Source organism: Hoplias malabaricus, chromosome X1 (genome assembly GCF_029633855.1).
Source record: "Hoplias malabaricus isolate fHopMal1 chromosome X1, fHopMal1.hap1, whole genome shotgun sequence".
NCBI lineage: Eukaryota > Metazoa > Chordata > Actinopteri > Characiformes > Erythrinidae > Hoplias > Hoplias malabaricus.
In genome coordinates, this window is record NC_089818.1 from 20,881,826 (window position 1) to 20,901,268 (window position 19,443).

General features: G+C 37.7%; 1 protein-coding gene across 1 annotated transcript in view; it reads right to left on the reverse strand.

The window, feature by feature from the left end:
* The window catches only part of LOC136675409 (piezo-type mechanosensitive ion channel component 2-like), a 75,590-nt gene that overhangs the window by 26,950 nt on the left and 29,197 nt on the right, over nucleotides 1–19,443 (reverse strand). The window contains exons 6-29 of the mRNA XM_066651941.1: nucleotides 18,997–19,279; nucleotides 18,233–18,446; nucleotides 15,454–15,622; nucleotides 14,156–14,257; nucleotides 13,484–13,519; nucleotides 12,600–12,729; nucleotides 12,121–12,317; nucleotides 11,711–11,941; nucleotides 11,362–11,476; nucleotides 10,619–10,818; nucleotides 8,772–8,920; nucleotides 8,052–8,225; nucleotides 5,829–6,046; nucleotides 5,083–5,243; nucleotides 4,674–4,850; nucleotides 4,447–4,563; nucleotides 3,900–4,100; nucleotides 3,236–3,440; nucleotides 3,040–3,138; nucleotides 2,572–2,737; nucleotides 1,029–1,272; nucleotides 797–899; nucleotides 247–403; nucleotides 20–109 (exon numbers count right to left, since the gene is read on the reverse strand). Coding sequence (XP_066508038.1) covers nucleotides 20–109; nucleotides 247–403; nucleotides 797–899; nucleotides 1,029–1,272; nucleotides 2,572–2,737; nucleotides 3,040–3,138; nucleotides 3,236–3,440; nucleotides 3,900–4,100; nucleotides 4,447–4,563; nucleotides 4,674–4,850; nucleotides 5,083–5,243; nucleotides 5,829–6,046; nucleotides 8,052–8,225; nucleotides 8,772–8,920; nucleotides 10,619–10,818; nucleotides 11,362–11,476; nucleotides 11,711–11,941; nucleotides 12,121–12,317; nucleotides 12,600–12,729; nucleotides 13,484–13,519; nucleotides 14,156–14,257; nucleotides 15,454–15,622; nucleotides 18,233–18,446; nucleotides 18,997–19,279 — 3,938 coding nt within the window. The remainder of the gene's footprint in view (nucleotides 1–19; nucleotides 110–246; nucleotides 404–796; nucleotides 900–1,028; nucleotides 1,273–2,571; nucleotides 2,738–3,039; nucleotides 3,139–3,235; nucleotides 3,441–3,899; nucleotides 4,101–4,446; nucleotides 4,564–4,673; nucleotides 4,851–5,082; nucleotides 5,244–5,828; nucleotides 6,047–8,051; nucleotides 8,226–8,771; nucleotides 8,921–10,618; nucleotides 10,819–11,361; nucleotides 11,477–11,710; nucleotides 11,942–12,120; nucleotides 12,318–12,599; nucleotides 12,730–13,483; nucleotides 13,520–14,155; nucleotides 14,258–15,453; nucleotides 15,623–18,232; nucleotides 18,447–18,996; nucleotides 19,280–19,443) is intronic.

The following is a 19,443-nucleotide window of genomic DNA, read 5'->3' on the forward strand; positions in this document are numbered from 1 at the left end:
TTGTGTTTAATATTCTCACTGTCTTTTGAGCTGGTCGATGGATGTATTCTCCTCCTCTAGTCGAGCTCTCACTGCCTTCACAATGGTTGCTTGAAACAGCTCTGCTCCTCTGAGAGTAAGAGACATAGAAGAGGCAGTAACAAACCAATATATAGAGCACAATATTTTTTTAATAGTATTATGAAGATACAAAACAGAATTACAAAAATAACAAAAGTCCTTTGAAAGGTATGCTTCACAGTTCACCTAGAAGCCAGTATCTGTCCAGCACGGATATCAGCTACTACATGCAGGAAGTAGTAGCTCATGAAAACACGCCTTTGCAGTAGTAGAAAACTGAAACAGATGCTGTCCCAGATGATCCCTGCTTCATCTTTGGGTAATTCACAACCTTTAATTTCCTCTGAACAACACACCAGAAAAAGAATATTAAAGAAGTTTAAAATGAAGTCTAAAAAACATTAAATGGTATTAAAACCAGACATGGGGAATAAAACCTTTTTTTTAAATTTTTTGTCCTGTCTGATTAACACCGTGGATCAAGAGCAAATAATTAGGCCATAAGGAAATTTCTATGAGAAATATAAGACAAGTGTTTGATAAACTGTGCTGGATTACATAAACACATATTGAAGTCTACATTCTACAATACACACATTTTAGCTAATACATCCACTGCTGGTTTTAAATGAGGTTGATTCCTCAAAATTCAATTCAGCAGTGTTCTCATACCAGATAAAGATAATTTCACTGTGCATTCACTGTGTCTACGTATTGAGACCTAAGTACTGAATACCTGATTTGATGTCATATTCTTTTATGGTACAAGCCAGACTTAGCAGCTGGACCAGCCAGCAGGTATTCTCTCCCAGATCTTTGATATAGCCACAGGCAAGAATCTGGGGGGAATAAAAACAAAATAAAAACCTTAAAACACTGTCAAACAAGTTTTGTAATAAAAAAAAATTCTACATTAAGGTAACAAACACATTCAGAGCAAAAATATTTAAGAAAACAGCATGTCTTACAGAAAAGACATTCTTCATAGTGATGACAAACACATTGTAGGCTATCAGGAAGTCCCAGTAATGAAGAATCTTTTTTATTGGTTTGAGCAGCAGCTCTCCCCCAAAGAGCAGGAAGTAGAAGCAGGCCACCAGGTAGCCCATACAAAATATACTGATGCGCGTAGTGCCTGTGATGAAGATGATGGTGAGAACGAACCAGAAAAGATAGCTGAACATGATCACCTTCAGCATGTCCAGATATGACCTGAAAGACATTGACACCAACTTATCCCAACCCGTACCATGTCTGAGTAGTGAACATAAAGCAACTAAAGTATGCACTACACTGCAATGTGTAATTTATCACATATTTAGGACAATCTACTGAAGAAATGAAATTAGATTAAAAAAGCCAATGATCTTCAGATGGGGCAGCACGGTGGAGCAGCAGGTAGTGTCGCAGTCACACAGCTCCAGGGATCTGGAGGTTGTGGGTTCAAGTCCCGCTCCGGGTGACTGTCTGTGAGGAGTGTGGTGTGTTCTCCCTGTGTCTGCGTGGGTTTCCTCCGGGTAATTGTCTGTGAGGAGTGTGGTGTGTTCTCCCTGTGTCTGTGTGGGTTTCCTCCGGGTCACTGTCTGTGAGGAATGTGGTGTGTTCTCCCTGTTTCTGCGTGGGTTTCCTCCGGGTGACTGTCTGTGAGGAGTGTGGTGTGTTCTCCCTGTGTCTGCGTGGGTTTCCTCCGGGTCACTGTCTGTGAGGAGTGTGGTGTGTTCTCCCTGTTTCTGCGTGGGTTTCCTCCGGGTGACTGTCTGTGAGGAGTGTGGTGTGTTCTCCCTGTGTCTGCGTGGGTTTCCTCCGCGTGATTGTCTGTGAGGAGTGTGGTGCGTTCTCCCTGTGTCTGTGTGGGTTTCCTCCGGTTGACTGTCTGTGAGGAGTGTGGTGTGTTCTCCCCATGTCCGCGTGGGTTTCCTCTGGGTGACTGTCTCTGAGGAGTGTGGTGTGTTCTCCCCGTGTCTGGATGGGTTTCCTCCGGGTGACTGTCTGTGAGGAGTGTGGTGTGTTCTCCCTGTGTCTGCGTGGGTTTCCTCCGGGTGCTCCGGTTTCCTCCCACAGTCCAAAAACACACGTTGGTAGGTGGATTGGCGACTCAAAAGTGTCCGTAGGTGTGAGTGAGTGACTGAATGTGTGAGTGTGTGTTGCCCTGTGAAGAACTGGCGCCCCCTCCAGGGTGTATTCCCGCTTTACTTTTCACTCACAATATTAACTTTTTACCAAATTTAAATCCTTATAAATATTTTCTGGTGTTCTTACAATCACAGACACAAATGTCGGGTTAAATCTTTATATTTAAAATTGTGACATATATAAAATATGCATTAAAATGCTTTTTTCTCTATGAAGATAACTAATATAAAGAAAGATTATACAGGTGAAATATGTTGTTACAGTTATGTCATACAGTCAAAACATGAGGACAGGTTTTTTGTTTGTTCAGAGACAGCACAGCCCGCAAATAGTTACAAATCGCTACTACTAAGTGAGTGTGTGCATGAGTTTACTCACCTGCAGTGAATAAAGTCTGGCACAGGGTTGTGCACACTGAAGGAAGCAGCATCTAGGTCTCTGCATATCTCAACATTGTCGCCTGCCATTAAACGCACCGCAGCTTTGTTCTCTTCATCGAACACCTGTCGCTGCAGAGAGGCACTCAGAAGCAACATGAAGTCATCTATGACCGAATGAAAGAGACACAGAGTAAGGAGAAGAGAGAAAAACAAAAAAAATCTGGCTGAAACTTTCTTGTCAGGTGAAGTCATAATCACTATTGGCAGTTTGTATAAATAGAGTCTGAGGAGATTGAGAAACTGAGATATTTATTCCCTGATCATTTCTTTCTGCTATAGATTTTGGGCCAGTATTCAAGACATTAACAAGCCAGAAGGGTTCAGTACTTGTAAAGGCCTTCTGATGGCATACTATTCATACCTAAACAGGAATAACTGATTGTAATAATATATTGCAATTACTCACAGATGAGAAACTTGGAGTTTGGTTTGGTCTGGAAGTCAGGAAGGTAGAGCCATTTAATAACGTTAGAATGTGTAGCATTTGGAAATCTCCAGGGGTAGTCTGTGTAAACACCAACAAATCGGTTATGGGGACCGAATTAACATCAGCTAAGCTATGATTATATTCTAGAAACTTACATGCTCAAACACATACCTACCTGTACAAGCTGCTGGTGGGATCCCTATACAAACAAAGTACTGGAAGGTAATGATACAGGCCAGGAAACAACAGTACTTAGGCCAAATCTCAGCTATGGCCTTTCTCCTGCGTCTGTACATTACAGCTGCCAAAGCAATGGCATGTAGCATGGAGTAAAAATCCATTCGCTGACCAATCACGTTTACTGCTAGTAGGAAGCACACCTGAGATAAGAATTGAATAAATCAGGGATGAAAGAAATTGTGCCATATGGAGTCTGAAAACATTTTGTATAGCATTTGAAAACATTTCACTGTAAAAAAAAAACATTACGACCTTGATACATAAATATATTTAAAAACTGTTATTTCAAATCTCTAACAAAGTATTCATTTTAGAAAATGAGGATAAAGAGGTAGGATAAAGTCATGCTAACATGTAAAAACATTTTTCAAAGTGAAAATGAGTTAAACATCTTTTACATAAACCACATTTTATGTTTTTTTATCTCCTTTATGCTATTGCATAGTAAACGTGTATTTTAACATGCAAACAGAAGAAGTGTTTTCTATGCATTTATATGTTTATATAAATAGTGTGTAAACATCCTGTATGTCCTGCTAACTCATGAAACAAAAGTAAACAGGATCAGTCTCAAATATATCAAAAATGATCTGACATACCTCTAACCCAAATTTGTAGAAAAAATAGTTAATGAAGTATTTGGCACAGTTAACAATCCCAATGTCAAGGTGCTGGCGAGTAATATCGTGGAAGATAGTTCTAGACGGGGGAGGAGAAAGTTTGTTGTGTAGCCGGAAATACTCCTGATGTCTGTAAATAGTCACTTCAAAAGCTAAGATGGCCAGGATTAGCAAGTTATTCTGGAGGAAAGAGGACAAACATTTGTGAAAATCAGTTTCTGATTCAGTGACTGTCATGTAAAAATAATAGACATCACAAAGATGATCTGATCATTATTTTATTTAGAAGCCACAAAACCTCAAAACTAGGCAACTAGATAAACTCTGACAAAGGAAGCAGCCATGGCCTAAGGATTAGAAAAGTGGGACTAGATAAAAATGCCACTGGTGTGATCTCCCGGGCTGGCAGAAAAAATAGTTTAGTTAAAGAAGAGCACACAAGTGCAGCCCAGGTGGCATGTTTAATTACTACAGATGAAAAATAGAGCACACACAAACATTTTATATTAATACAAACAAAAATCACCTTCAAAGCTGGCAGGAGTGACTTAGATTTCTTCAGTCCAATCCAATTTGCTGGGTCCACTAAACCACTGTACAGCAATGACTTTTCCATGTCTTTAGTGAGCTGAACCGAAATATACTATCAAATCCACAAAAAACAGAATATGAATTAAATAACATCTATGCATTTCATGCACCATAACATGATGTGCGCAAGCCTTTTTAGCTCTCCTCAACCAAAGCACATACCTCTGAACAGTTTTTGGAGTGTTTATTTGCATCTATTGTGTCCAGTTGGTATAACATCTTGCAGATGATGATGACACCAGTCCACACAGCGCAGACGCTGGAGGCTAATGGACGGAACTGACGGTAGGGCAAGGCAAACGCCCACGAGGCCAGAAACACCATGTTCATTAGAGACACCTGCAAATAACACAGGAAGAGAGTGCATATAGTTTCTGTAATCCATACTCAAGTAAAATCATTGTTATTTGTGTAAAATATTGGCTAAATAGAAATTAAGAATAGCTGTGTACAAAACATGCAAACACTGTGTACAAACAAAACTGCTAAATGCTGTAACGTATATTGATAAGAATCAGGTTGTACACTACATCTAATTGCCTTGTTAACACAGTAAACCAGCTGCCATTACCTCTGTGACAGATACCAGGATAATGTAAGAAGACACAATCTTTATGATGTGGATCTCCAGTAGCCACCAGATGAAAACTTGCAGTTTGTGGATGTACTCAAGGAACTTCAAAAACAACACAGTCAGACGATCCACCACTAGGTGCCACTTGCTCTTCAGATCTAAAAGTAAGCAGAGAACGTCACTGCAAAGTGATTGCCATAATTACAGTTTATTAAGTTTAGTTCATTACTTACACAGCTGTGGTGAGCCAAAAATAAATAAATAAATAAATGAAAAAACATGATTGGATCTCAGGTTTGTTTGATATGTAAGAAAAAATGAAAACCAAAAATAGATCAGGAATTCTGAAACATATTGTAGAAGATAAGGCAACACAGTTCTAAAATAATAAAGTTTTAAAGATAAATATTAACTAGCCATAACTCCTGGCAGTGCTCCTGGACTGAAATGTTTGCTGAGCATTAAGAGCACTCTCTTTGTAGTGTTACAGTACAAAAACCTAACCTGAAAAACAGAACAGAATTTAAAATGTGTTTTGAGTACTGTGTGACATACATCATACAGAGCAAAGACAGTGCTCTTGTGATAATACAAGAGACAAAGACACAGAACTAATAATCAAATACTGTTTTACAAAGCATTGTGTTGTCCACAACTGCTAACTAAAGCTTTAATATTAGGACACATGCCTCCCATACAACCAACTGTACCTCTAGTGGTAGAAAAATGAAATCAGGATGTACCTGAGCTCTGTTCTGACTGGACGTCAGGATCAGTAGCCATGCTACCGCTATGCTGTTGACTGCCTTCATGGCTTGAGAGGTGGGTAGAACCTTCCTTTTTCTCTTCCACTATCGCCTCCACCACCATAACCTCCTTCTCTCTCTCCTCGTTCAGTAAGGGCTCAGGGGAGGAGCTCATCATGGTGAGGTCTGCTAAGCTCCCATCTGGGTGCGCAAGTCTGTATAATAAGTATTTTCATTAGATTCAAGGGATAGACATTCCTATTTATAAGATCACTAATAGCATATTCATTCATTTTAAAAAATGTCAGTGTTTTATTGAAAAGAAATTATTTGGTTCTGCAAAAAAATCTTTAAATAATGTTCTCATTAACAGATGTATTTACAGTTAGTTGGTTTTATAAAATATAAATTAACTAATAATAACTTGGTTTGGGGTGTATTTTACAAGCAGGGTTCAGGTCATAGATGCTGTTTCCAGATCTCCAAAGGGAGCAGGCATATGGTTGTGCATAAAAGCAAACCCTGGACTTTCCTTTGCTCAGTCAGTCATGGGTAGAGCCAAAATTACCAGGGAAAGGGGGAAACAAATCAGCATTCTCAACTGGAATTAAGGGTATGGTAGATGATACACAAATTATCAGTGAACGGCAAAAGTTGTGCAAAAGCTGCAACCAAAAGAATGGTCAATTCAAATAATAGAGGATCAGGCAGTTAAAGGCTTGCATGATATTGTTGTATGGCAGTGAAGCTTTTTCTCCACTGCCTCAAACTCACTCACTTGCTCTGAGGATGGGGAATCTTTTGCTTGATGCTGTTAAAAAAGCAATAATTTATAGAGCATAAACATGTAAAATCAGACCAATAGTCCCTTATAATAAAAAATGAAAATTATAAAGTTTCGTCAATTAATCATTGCTGTTTTACAGATAAAGTAACTTCAGCAGATGTTTATTTATTTTCTCTGTGAAACAGCAATGATTAATTGGCAAATCATTTTAATTTGAATTTAAATTAATGTGATTAGTGAGAGTCCTAAATCAAATATTAAACAAGAATTTATTCAGAGACAAAAGAAATAACTGTAGAGCATAAAATCACCATCAGAAATTTTTTGGAGAAACAGGGATTGGAAACATGGAAATGAATGTGTGCATTCCTAACATGCTAAGGAAAGAAAGGGAATTTAAATGCAGTGATTGGAGGGCGGGACAGAAGGTAATATAGAATGAGGTCATTGCGGGTCAGGCCGAAGGGTCTCTTTACTGTGGCGAGGACAGAAATACCATTAACTTATACATCATTCACAAACAAATGATGAAATACATTAATAAAATTACTGCATTCATTTACAAAAGACAGATCATTCATTATAATTGTAATATTAATAATTAGGTAGGGGAAGCAAACTTTTTTAAAATACATTTACAAGTGATATTATGACCATCTGAGAAGTAGGGGAAAAGAGGTTGAAAGGAAAAGAGAACGGCAGGGAGATTCACACATTCACAATGTGGAGGATCCAAAGATGCTGTAGGACAAGATGAGTCACCCACCTATCCATTATTAGACAGATACGAGCACTGACTTTGGCATGGCTGTGGAACAAGTGGCATGAAAGACGGCAAGGAAGACATGAGAGCAGACAGTTGGTTACAACGGTTCCAGGATGAACATGAGAATACGTCATTGTTTTGTTAAAAAATCTGAGTAGATACAAATCTCTGAAGTGACAAAACAATGACATGGCCCTATAATATCATGAATGAGTTATTGGTTTCAGAAAACATAGCGAACATAGAGAACGAGTGAAGAAACAAGGAGGTAAATTTAATGTAATGGCTGCTCAATCTATCACCATTACATTAAAATAACTGTGTGTGCTTGTGTTTGTGTGTGTGTGTGTTTGCTTTCAACCCAGGTGAAAAAACAAAACAACATCCCTAGTCTAGTCATATTTGATCATTCGAATGTGACAGCTGACATTGTCTTTGCATTAACTACAACAACTGGATTCGGTGTAATGATGGTCAGATAAAATCATAATCACAAAAAATATGTAGTTACTGACATTTTAAGCCCTATTAATATGACCAAATTTACAAGATGGACGGTATAACACAAGGTTATTACAGTCAAGCAAAACTAAAAACATGATGGTTACTAATTGTGAAGACCAGTATACAGAAAAACAAATCTATAGCTCAAAGGAACGCTCCTCACCTGTAGATTGTGCTATCCTCTTTGGCAGCCACTGTTTTAAGGTCTGTGAGCTTGAGGAAGTGCTCATGGAAGTAGTGCAAGTGAAGGATGCATACTAAAAGGAAGGATGTGGGGATGAAGATCTGGGTAAACAGATCACTCACGGAAAACTTCACCAGACCCAGAGCATTCAGGCTGTAAAATAAAAGGACATTCCATGTTTCACTGTTTCTTCCATCATTTGTAATGTAATTTGCACGGTTTCCAATCGTGTACATTTGCTTCGCAGGTACTTCTCATAGGGTTAAATACACCCTCAATCTTACTCTCTCTTCCCATTCCATCACTCTTTTCCCTGTGTTGAGTAGTTTTCTTTCAGTTACAGCTGTAGAAACCAGGTATTTTGATCGCAAATACACCCTAATAATTATCCCTACAGACTGGATAAGCCATTACAGACACTGAAGGTATGAATGAATGAATGTTAAACTTGTAGCATGAATAGAATACATAGCTTTGTTGGGACCTGCATGAATTATTTTAGCAAATTAAAATTAAGTAAAGAATGAAAGAAAAGAGAGGCTATATAACTGAGTTCGTTAGTGATTGAAAATATAATTTTAATGTGTTGTTACACTGAGTTTACCTACAAGATGTCTCCTGTTATACCTGTCTCTGTTCAGTTCGTATAATAGAAATTCTGCTGGAATAATCTTTTATGTTGGCAGCCGCTCTACTTACTTTTTAATACTTATGCCCGTCATATTAGACCAGATGCCGAGGGAAGTTTCAAATTGGCAACTATAGATGAGGATGACTACCAGCATGGTGTACACTACCACAGACATCCAGAAATACTTCAGGATCCTTCGCCACCACTCGTAATGCACCTAAGGAAGACACAGCCAGATTTTTATCTAAAGACAAAAGGTGGCAAAAAGCACCAAATCTAGCACTCATCTCAACGATCAAAACTAAAACACAGATCAAAATATTTTCTTCTTTTCCCATTAGATTTCAAGATTTCGATCATTATACTGATCCCCAAATTAGACAAGTATTTTAGGACCAAATGAATATATGACAGTCACCTATTTGAATGCCTAGCCTGAAAGCCATTGCAGAAACCTTGCCAGATCTCCTGTAGTTACAGAGTTAATACGTTTGTCAGCAATGAGGTCAGCTTGGCCTTACAGTACTTGCTATGCCATCTAGATAGTCCAACTTCATAGTGCCAGACTTCTGGTTGTGAACTTGAGCTTGGCCTTTACCATCATAGTACCAGAGCAACCACAATGCCTGTTGGTGCCATATGTCTCACAGTAGATCATGAATTTCCTTACAAGCAGGAGACACCTATGCAGCTATGAACATGTCAGTTCTCTGAAGTCTCTTTTCCCTTCCCAGTATTTAATTCATGTGTGCACTCACCAAGACAAATTCCTTGTATGCTTAACATAGTCAGTGAAATAAAGGGATTCTGACTCATTCTGCATTTGTGATTACTGGGAATCAAATTTTTTAGCCTTACTGAAATCCATAATATATCATAAACCCATAGCCCCAGGAATTATCCTACACATAGCAAGTATGTTGCCGTATAATGTTACAGATATATTAAACACATACAAGAATGTTGTCACAGACACATACGCTGACTCCATCAATAAAGACACCAAACAGCTCTGCTTTATCAAGGACTCCTGGACACTCTTCTGATCAAGTGTTACAGTCTGCGCAGCTGTAGGAGTAATGTATACAGAGAAAGTGTAGCCAGAGCATGGCGGAAGGTGACATGAGCCCAGAACTTTTCCGTCCATCATGCAAGATTAAATCAGAAGTATGAAAGTGTTTCAGCTACAGACAAAATGAAGCTCGGTTCATTAAGGACAGCTGGCCAATACGCACGATGTGTGAGAAGAGAAGTGACATTTTTGTGGTAATTCAAACAGTGAGGGCTCAGAATCAGGGCTTCTGAACATAAACACACCAGAGAGAACTGCAGTTCCCTACATTCATAGATGCTACTTTTAAGGTAAACTTGCAATCCCACAGTATGGATTTCCATATGGTAGTCTAGAAAAAAGCTTAGCTAGCACTATGCTGAATCTTTCACTTTTCATAGTCCTATAGCCTTAGCTGTACTAATAAAGAATACTGTTAGTTTATGATCTTACAGATGTGTACTGGAGTATTTCACATCTTACTTTTACAATCAGTGTGTAGAAAATCAGTGTCTAATCCTTTAATGCCTGACCTCAAAATAAAAAGCAAAACACTACACATCTGCACAGTAATGTCCATAAAACGAGTCCAGCAAGAAACTTTACTTTAAAGTAATTTTGGCGTTACCTTCATTTAAGAAAGTTTAATAAATGTAATACTGGACTTCTGCCTTCTGTCAATCATGGTCAGTTCCCAGACTTCTGTTACTTCTGTTATTTCCCAAATTTCTGTTACTTCACAGGTACCTAATAAAAACACCTACTTGCTCATAAAATGAGTTTTTCTACCTAAGCATATTGTTTTTTTTTGTTGCTACAAATGGTATCTGTTTTTATGGTACATATTTATCTTTTAAGCAGTACCTGATAGAGGACTACACAGAACAGGAACATCATCATGTAGATGATTTTGTACAAGGCGTTGCCTCCCACGAAGCTGACAGAGAAGAACATGCTGCCACAGATGTAGATCCAATATTTCACCAGCATGGCCATCACCAGTTTTCCCACAACCTGCATCAGGTCATTCTCTGCACCATGCTCTTCCTCTGTCTGCTCCACTTCTACAAAAATCCAGAAAGTTTTTTGTTTTTTTTTTATGTTTATTTATGGCCAGAATTCCATCCAAAGTGAAAAAGTCTGAGACTAGATCTGTGTAATCCAATCCAAATCCAATCCAAAAATCAGTGTTGTGGGATAGGATCTGGAGTTTTTCATAATCTTCATATATTAGCATCTCAATCACAGCTCAAAAAGACATGAGTGTATTTGAGAGGTCCCAAATGTAACATTAACAATATACAGTTGAAGTTATGATGATAGTGATTATGTAGCATGCATTTACACATTCCTAGCAAATTCCCATATGTTACATACTGCAGCTTTATTAAAATAATATGAAGGGGATAAAAAAGTTGTTCCTATATATTAGACATGCTTAATATGTTGTTTGTATTGTTTAAGATGCTATTTTAATACTTTAATTATTATTTTCATCAGACATATGCAGTTGGGAGGAAATATATAGTAATGTTTTCTATTTCTGACATTCTAAATGTCTAAGTGTAAAGCAACTGGCCTTTGGTGAGATGTGGTGTCAGTCTCACCCTTTTTCTCAGAGTGAACAGTAACTTCAGAAAGAGCTGTGTCCTCTTTCAGCTGGTCCTGCCGTTCAGTCAGTGTCTGACGCAACAGCAGCCAAAAACTCAACATACACAGAACCTAACCACATACGGACAGAGCGATTTATCAAGAACACACACACACAGAGACATTTTTCTAAGTAGGAAATAGAAAGAGCATTCACAAATATCACGATATAATACTGACTACACATTTATTGAACTAAAAATAGATGGTCAGTTAAGAAGACGTAGGTGAACTTGACTATCTTTTTCCCCCAGCTGAATGAACAAGAAATGTACTTTCTGAAAATGTACAACTTTCTGTTGTTACCTTTGTACTTAGTTCACTGAAGGGCACATCAGGGTTGCGGAATAAGCCGGCAACGTCACTCATGTTCTCAAAACTCCAGATATACTGCAGCACCATTAACAGGTTACCATAGGCTACCATGAAGGGCGAACTCAGCATAGCATACTTCCTCCTATCCCGCACCATCCATATGGCACAAGACCACAACAGAAATACAAATGTCAGCCAGCTCACATATGTAATGCTCCAAGCCTAAAACAGAAATACACAGAGAGAAACAGTTTGGTAAAAATAAATAAATAAATAAATAACTGACTTATATTCCAATATTTATTTATTTATTTGTTACCAAAGAAGTAACAGTAAACGTATTTAATCCTGTAAAATGCATTAGTCAGTAAGATATATGCATACGAATTTTGATTGCTCACCATCATGGCAATGAGAGCGCATACGTAGCTCTGCTTCATGATGAACCTGAAGACTTTAACATGAGCGCTGGTGCTGCTGCTCTGCTCACTGTTTTCAGACTTTTCTTCGTCTTCTTCTTCTTCATCTTCTTCTTCTCTTTCTTCTTCTTCTTCCTGTGGTAACTCCACAACTTCATATGACTCTTCATCTTTCTGATCTGTGTTGAACGGTACAAAGCCACCATAAGATATCACCACAAATTGCCATTAAATTTTTAGTTACCAGGGCAAAAAACATGTTTTAGTCCAATTAAAATATAATCCATGTAAGCATTTATGGTCAAGCTATACTCTTAATTTTTGAACTTAAGTTATTTTGTAAGTAATATATTTTAAGTACACTAATTATAGTGCAGTATTTCTAAAATAAATATTCTATGTTTTTGAGAGACACAAAAAAGTTCTTTTTGAAGAATATGGTATTGTGATATTAGTCTCACCATTGACATCATTACTTTTGTCCTCTTTATACTTAGGAGTGGAATAGAGGTCTAAGCAGACGGGTCCATTCTCTGCATTCAGATTGGAATTATATCCAAAGGATGTCCCATTGGAGTTCACATTTACTGCCTGTGGGGAAGTAATTTTATTCATTGTTTACATTTTTAACATTCAAGGGTAACAAAGTTTCAATCAGCTTAAGGTGTAAATTCTAAACAGTTCTAACAAACAGATGAATTAAGGTTTCATCCAGGATTTTTTGTCCATTCCCAATACATTTGAATAATTACTAAAAGTCTGGCAGCATGGTGACACAACAGGTAGTGGGGTTGTGGGTTCAAACCTTGCCTGGGGACACTCCCGGTGTTTGTTTGTGATTTTTCCAGGATTTCAGATTTCCTCCCACCATCCAAAAACACGTCTTTGTGTTGATTGTCTGTGTAAAATTGTCCATGGGTGTGAGTGTGTGAGCGACTGTGTGAATTTGAGATGCCCTGTGATTAATTGATGCCATGTCTGGAATGTATCTTGTCTTACAGGAACAACCAAACATTGAACAGGATGAAGCTGGATGAATTAATTTATTTTGTCTTTAATAAATGGGTAAAAATCCTCTTAAAAGAGGATAAAAATCAAGGCGTTTAACTTCAAGAGATTTGGTCTTGCTTTAAAATGACAGGGAAGCAAGAGCACTAATATTTGTATTAGAGAACTTCATGTTTCTGACTCTAATAACTTCAGTTAAACAGCATGCCAAAGCAAGGGCACCACAGGCAAAGAAATTATATAAGGACTGGATCAATTGTGGTATATCTCAGAGCTTAAATTTGCCGCTGAACAGATGCTTTTATAACACTTGGGAAAACCGCAAATGTGCTCTAACCTCAGAGGTGCTGTAACCATCCTGTGTAGACAATAGCTAGGGAGAGAGACAGAGAAATGGAGAGAGAAGAAAAGTGAAGTGAAGGTATTGACCAGCAGAAAAAGGTCGATGGCATTACTTTGTTCTCTATCGTTAATGCTAAGCTGGAACAAAGAGGAGTAGCCTATAGAGATTAGAGACCATCACTCACTTGCGCTGGCCCGAGGCAAAAGCTTTCAGTCCTGCTGAGGACAGCTGTAACTATGTAGCTACAAAAATACAGCGGCAGTTTGCTGGCCTATTGAAAAGGCTAAAACAGAAGCCCCTTCACTGATCAGTTTATCAGCTGTGATATTCTTTCATGAATTACTTAAAAACTTTACATTTTTTAATAAATATTAATACCTATAAGTCAACCTTTACAGGGAAACAGCCACATTTGATTTTTATTATTTACATATATATTTTTATATCAGAAGGAACTGTGCCGCGTTAGGGCTTTAAAAACATGGTATTCTACATCAAAGCCATTTCAGACAAAAAAAAAGAGGAAAACACACACCAATCATAGTCAAAAGATAGACTCAAGAGACACATACTACCATCCTATTCAAAAGCCCATCCCTTTCAAACCCACACAAAACATATGTGCACAAAAAATCAATTTATCTACAATGAGTGAATGATACTCACATTTTTCTCCTCCGTTTTTTGGTGTGCCCTCCACCACAGCAGCCTTCTCCTGTTAGCTGTTTGACCTGTGTCAATTTCATTCTCCTCCTCATTCTCAGTCACCTGTGAGATAAGTAAATAAGCAAATAAAATAAATGATTTAAAATTAAGCATAATGAAGTGTTTTGACATAGTACTTAATTTCAAGTAATTAAAAACATAATATTGAAATTCTTAAAAATGATATATTAATAATACTAAATATTAACGCCCAGTGGCTATGTAGTAAACTATATACATAACACTCATGACCTATACAGCCGGATTATGTAATAATATGGATATCTACATTAATATTGACTGCTTTCCGGAATGTCTTCCCTGTACTGTCACCCACAGATTTAGAGTGTAATAAGATATGATCACTGCTAACTTTCCAAACAGTAAACAGAGAAACACTCAGCCCACTGATCAATAAGTTCTCATACATGCAGGTTTTAAGGACACAGATTATTGATCTCTCTATAAAAGTATGTACTGCAGGGTTTTGTAGTCCTAGGAGGGATAGGAGATAATATGACTCTGTTCTTGGGTGCTAAAACTATTGATTTTTGAAATTCTGGCATTTATGGGACAGAATACAATGTACTTTTAAATTTTAATGTTACAGCTCTGTGTTTAATCCAAATTATACATAATTCATAATGTTACACTTAATCACAGTTAATAAACATTCCCTTGTTATAGCCTTGTTAATTATAACACTACTTTTCAGCTTTTGGTTTGGACTTTTTATTTTCACTTATAATATATACAGCATTGTCATAGCCCCACCTCCAACATGCACAAATCACATTACCTTACCCCTTGTATATATCATTACGTTTTAGCATCTTACTTCATTGCTGAGCATTTGTAGTTGAAGGTATTACATTTTAAAGGAGCTAATATATACACAGCCAGCGAAAGCATCAGAAATGTTTTCTTGCCATTTTTGTCAGTTAAATAAACTTTCAAGTGAATCACTAACTCACATTATTGATTTTAAATGAACTAATCTATTTTTATTTTTATTATCAACATTATCAAACTGATCAATTATTTGCTGCAGCCCTAAAGGTAATGATCCAAATTCTCTAACATTTATATGTCAGTAGCTAGACTAAGTCTGTGTAAAGCAATAGATATCCGGCTGAATCATTTGTTTGTCTTCTGTTGTGTCGATACTTCTATAATAAAGTATATATTTCAGTTGGAAAAGAGCTATAAGTATACTACTAAAAATTATATAAGGAATAAAAAGTGACATTAGTCTTAACTGTGATCGTGGGATCCTGCAGCCAAAGGCGAATTAATGTGGCCAGAGTGTAGTACAGTACCAGGAGCATAAGGGGATTAACAAAATGGTGCCACTTCAGTGAATCATGCAGACTCAACCTCCACGTAGATACGCAGTCTGTCTGAACTATAGAAGAGATGCCAAACACTCTGTCGATCGAGAAAGAGAGACAAACAGACAGAGAAAAAGACAGGTATTTTTAAACATTTTGTATAATGTAATTTCTCAGTTTCCCTTTGCCACAGTTTACAGCCAGTATTACATTTGCTAAAACATGAGACATCCTGATGATGTCACTTCCTGTTTGAGCTCCTTCCTGTGTCTGGGAACAGTCATGTTCCATGGCTCTATTGTTAATGCACACAGGACGTGAAATTAGAAGTGGTGTCTGTCCACACTCTCTCAACAGTCAAGCAGACTAAGGCCAAGGACCTGTCAACAGCCAGATTTAGGCCATGGGATATGGGAACACCTACTGTGTGTACTGCCACTGTGAGTAAGTATGCTCAGGGCAAACCAAGCAACTCCCAAGAACCTTATGTTCTACAAAATATTTACAGACCACAACCTCATGTAAACACATTTCTTATAAAACAGTTTTATTATTATCTTTCAATCACAATTATGTTTTCTTTGACACAAGACTAAAAAAGTGCCCATTACAGCATTTAAACCCAGTGAGCATTGCAGCTGTTTATTTGTCATCTGTATTACATACATTCCTTATGGCTTATTAAGCATTAAACACACAGTCATCAGGCTCATAAATTCCACTCTTGCTTGTGCTGATAAAGAATGCAGTATGCTGATCAATCGAATTGACAGCTTTTTATAAGGAGCCCCAGATTAGGCCAAATGAATAGAGGGCTGTCCAAGGCAATGTGGCTATACTTAGAAATAATGACCTTACTGTTCCAAGGCAACTGAATTAAAGCCCCTGAAATCAATTTTTAACCAAGGAGTCAAGGACAACAATACAAAGGCTGTGTGTATATAGAGATCTGAGCTCCATCAGCAGTTCAATCAGATGTAGTAAGATGAGTCATTATTATGGGAAAGGTTGTGACATTTCAGAACAGCGTACCTTTCATCCGTAGGCTGGTCTGAAGTTCATGGATAATGTGTATATACATTTGAACAGATGATGCAAATGAGGGATGCTTAATTTCCCTCTTGTCTCTAAAGGTCTGCACATCAGCCCCTGTGCTGACAGCTAGGCAGGTAGTTTCAAAGGTCTCTTACAGGTTTGTTAAAAATGCAATAAGCAAAGTGGCAGTAGATGATGACTCATTAAATCTTTAGTGCAATGAGCATATACAGTAGGTCAACAGTTTAATATCAAGGTAATTTCACAATTAATAACATTAATTCCAAGTTTTTTTCACTAATTCTACTCAATCACTATGCAGCACTATCCCTCGAAGGCACGTTAGGACAGACACTGCCTCTAATTGCACTGCCACCATTGCACAGCCACTGAACAGCTCAATGTACTGGAGGAGAAAACCAAATGCCCAGTCAGTCAAAACTACACCCCAAACCAGAAAAACGTAACCAACAGATGCCCACACTGGCTACCAATGTACTTGTGTGGATGGGGGAATCATCCTGCCCACCCAGAGAGCAAGGATAATTGAGCTCTATTTGACTCCCCACCTCGTATGGCTGAGGCATTAATGGAGATAAACTGGCAATCTCCCAATGAAAGTGCTACCACATTTATAATACACCAACACATTAACTTTGACAGAGGTGGCAACAACATAACGAGTGTGTTATTCTGTTCATACGGTCACAGGGTCACATTGGGAAAGAATTATTGGGTTCATGACAGGAACACACCCTGGTGTACAAGTGTACCAGTTCATTGTACTTAAACATAAACTCCAGTGCATGACTCACATGCAAACCCAGAGCCCATTACTGGCAATCTGTTGTCACAGTAAATGAGAACAGATGCTGAATGGGTTCGGATCTATGCTTCAAACCACTGGCTGATAGACAGAGCTTGTTCAATTGTTTCAAAAAAGGTTATCTTTAATACTGCACTACAACACAACTTCATGCCTCGGGGTAGGAGTGCTTTTAGACATGCATTATTTACAGTGTCCGTATTGATTAAAAAAGATATGCACCAGACATAATATTACCTCCTGAACACACTGTTGGATTTGGATTAGTCAGCATTCAGAAATGTACAGTACATTTAAAAGGGTTCCATGGTAAATGGCACAATGAATGTACTACACCTGCTCTAAGATAGCAAACAGCATAAAACGCACACAACTTCTGTTCTTTATCACAGATTTTTAGCCTTGGTTTTCATACTCTTTGCCGTTCATATTTATAACCAAAGTAATATATTTTTCAAAGATTATAAATATGTTATTCATTTTTTTGGAAATTAATAGCAATTAGATTATTAGCTGTTTAGCTGTGTCACTTTGCCATTCATTCCAAACACAACTGCTAAAAAGTCTAAAGTTGATTACAGATGTGTCAATTCTGTGTTTCACCACGAAGACCAAGTAAGCGTCAGTGCGAGTAAATCAAACAATCATGAAACTAAAGTACCTTCATTAATCAAAAGGTGATAGTCAAAGGAACTGTGTAAAATGCTAGGTACTATTTTAATGTAAAAGTCTACAACAATTTTAATGTAAAAGTCTACAACAAAGCAACAAGAACCATCTGTAGGTCAGTTTAGAATGAGATGCATTAAACCTAATGTGAAGAATTAAAGACAATCTGTCCCAAACCTGATGTAACTGTCTTCATGAGGAATGCTGTCTTGGAGGAACTGGAACTGATATAAGTAGAGTACAATAAGGTGACCGGCGGAAAAGATGGCCATCAGGACACACAGGCAACTGAAGAGGAGGGTGTCAAAAGTCCTCCGTAAAGACCACCAAGTGCACAGAGCCAGGAAGGCAAAAAAGTAAACGGCTGAGGTCAGAGAAGGCAGCATCATACCTGTGAGTGCAGAGGGAAAAATCAAAGAGACCACACATAGCTTTAAAGGACTGTCAAACTGACTGCAAGCATTTCAATTATCTTAATGCTTTCAATATATAAAACATGATAATATATACAATTTATCAGTGTTAGATTAGAAAGAATCTTCTTAAAGTAATAACAAGCTCAGTTAGCCATTGTGTATTTTTCTATGAACGATGATACCTAGTGTTTATTATCAATTTCAACTTTGAAATGGTTAATGGACACAATATAACAAATATATCAAACCATGAAAGCTATTAAATATGGCTCCTGTGATTTGTATATAAAAGGTGTACTGATGACCAAGCGCCCTTTTAATTACATGTTATTCAAATACTACCTTGTATTTTAGAAGAGATTATTACTTAAGGAATATTTTACTAGCCTAATGTCATCTAAAAGAGAATTCATTAAGATAAAATACTATATGCACTGCACAGAGATTGTCATTGGGTAATAGCTATGTTCTGATGAAGCTTGACCTGATGCAAGAATCATACCTCGTCTTAGCAGCTTTTCTTACCTGTAAGGCCCAACAATATAGTCACCACCACCTTCCCTGCTGTAGTGATGAGGTTACCGATGATCTCTTTCACTTTAGAGGCTACTCCTGCAACTATGCGCAGAACCCTCATCTTAACACTTTCCTTCACCTCCTCCTCCTCCTCTTCCTCCTCTTCTTCTTCCTCCTCCAGACCAATATCCTCTTCCTCAGCCTCATCTTCAGCATCAAAGTCCTCATCAAAAAGCATCTCATCATCATCATCATCATCATTAAGGCCCAGTTTCTCTTTGCTCTCTTCCTCCTGTGTGTGTTTTCACAGAAAAAGCCAGAAATTGTTTCTCCTATAAAGACCTAGGTGCTAAGGTTTCTAGAGCAAACTAAGCACAAAATATATTACATGCTGCTTGTACTTAATTACATATTACAACACAAAGCCAATTCATTCTCATTGTACTTAGATTACTG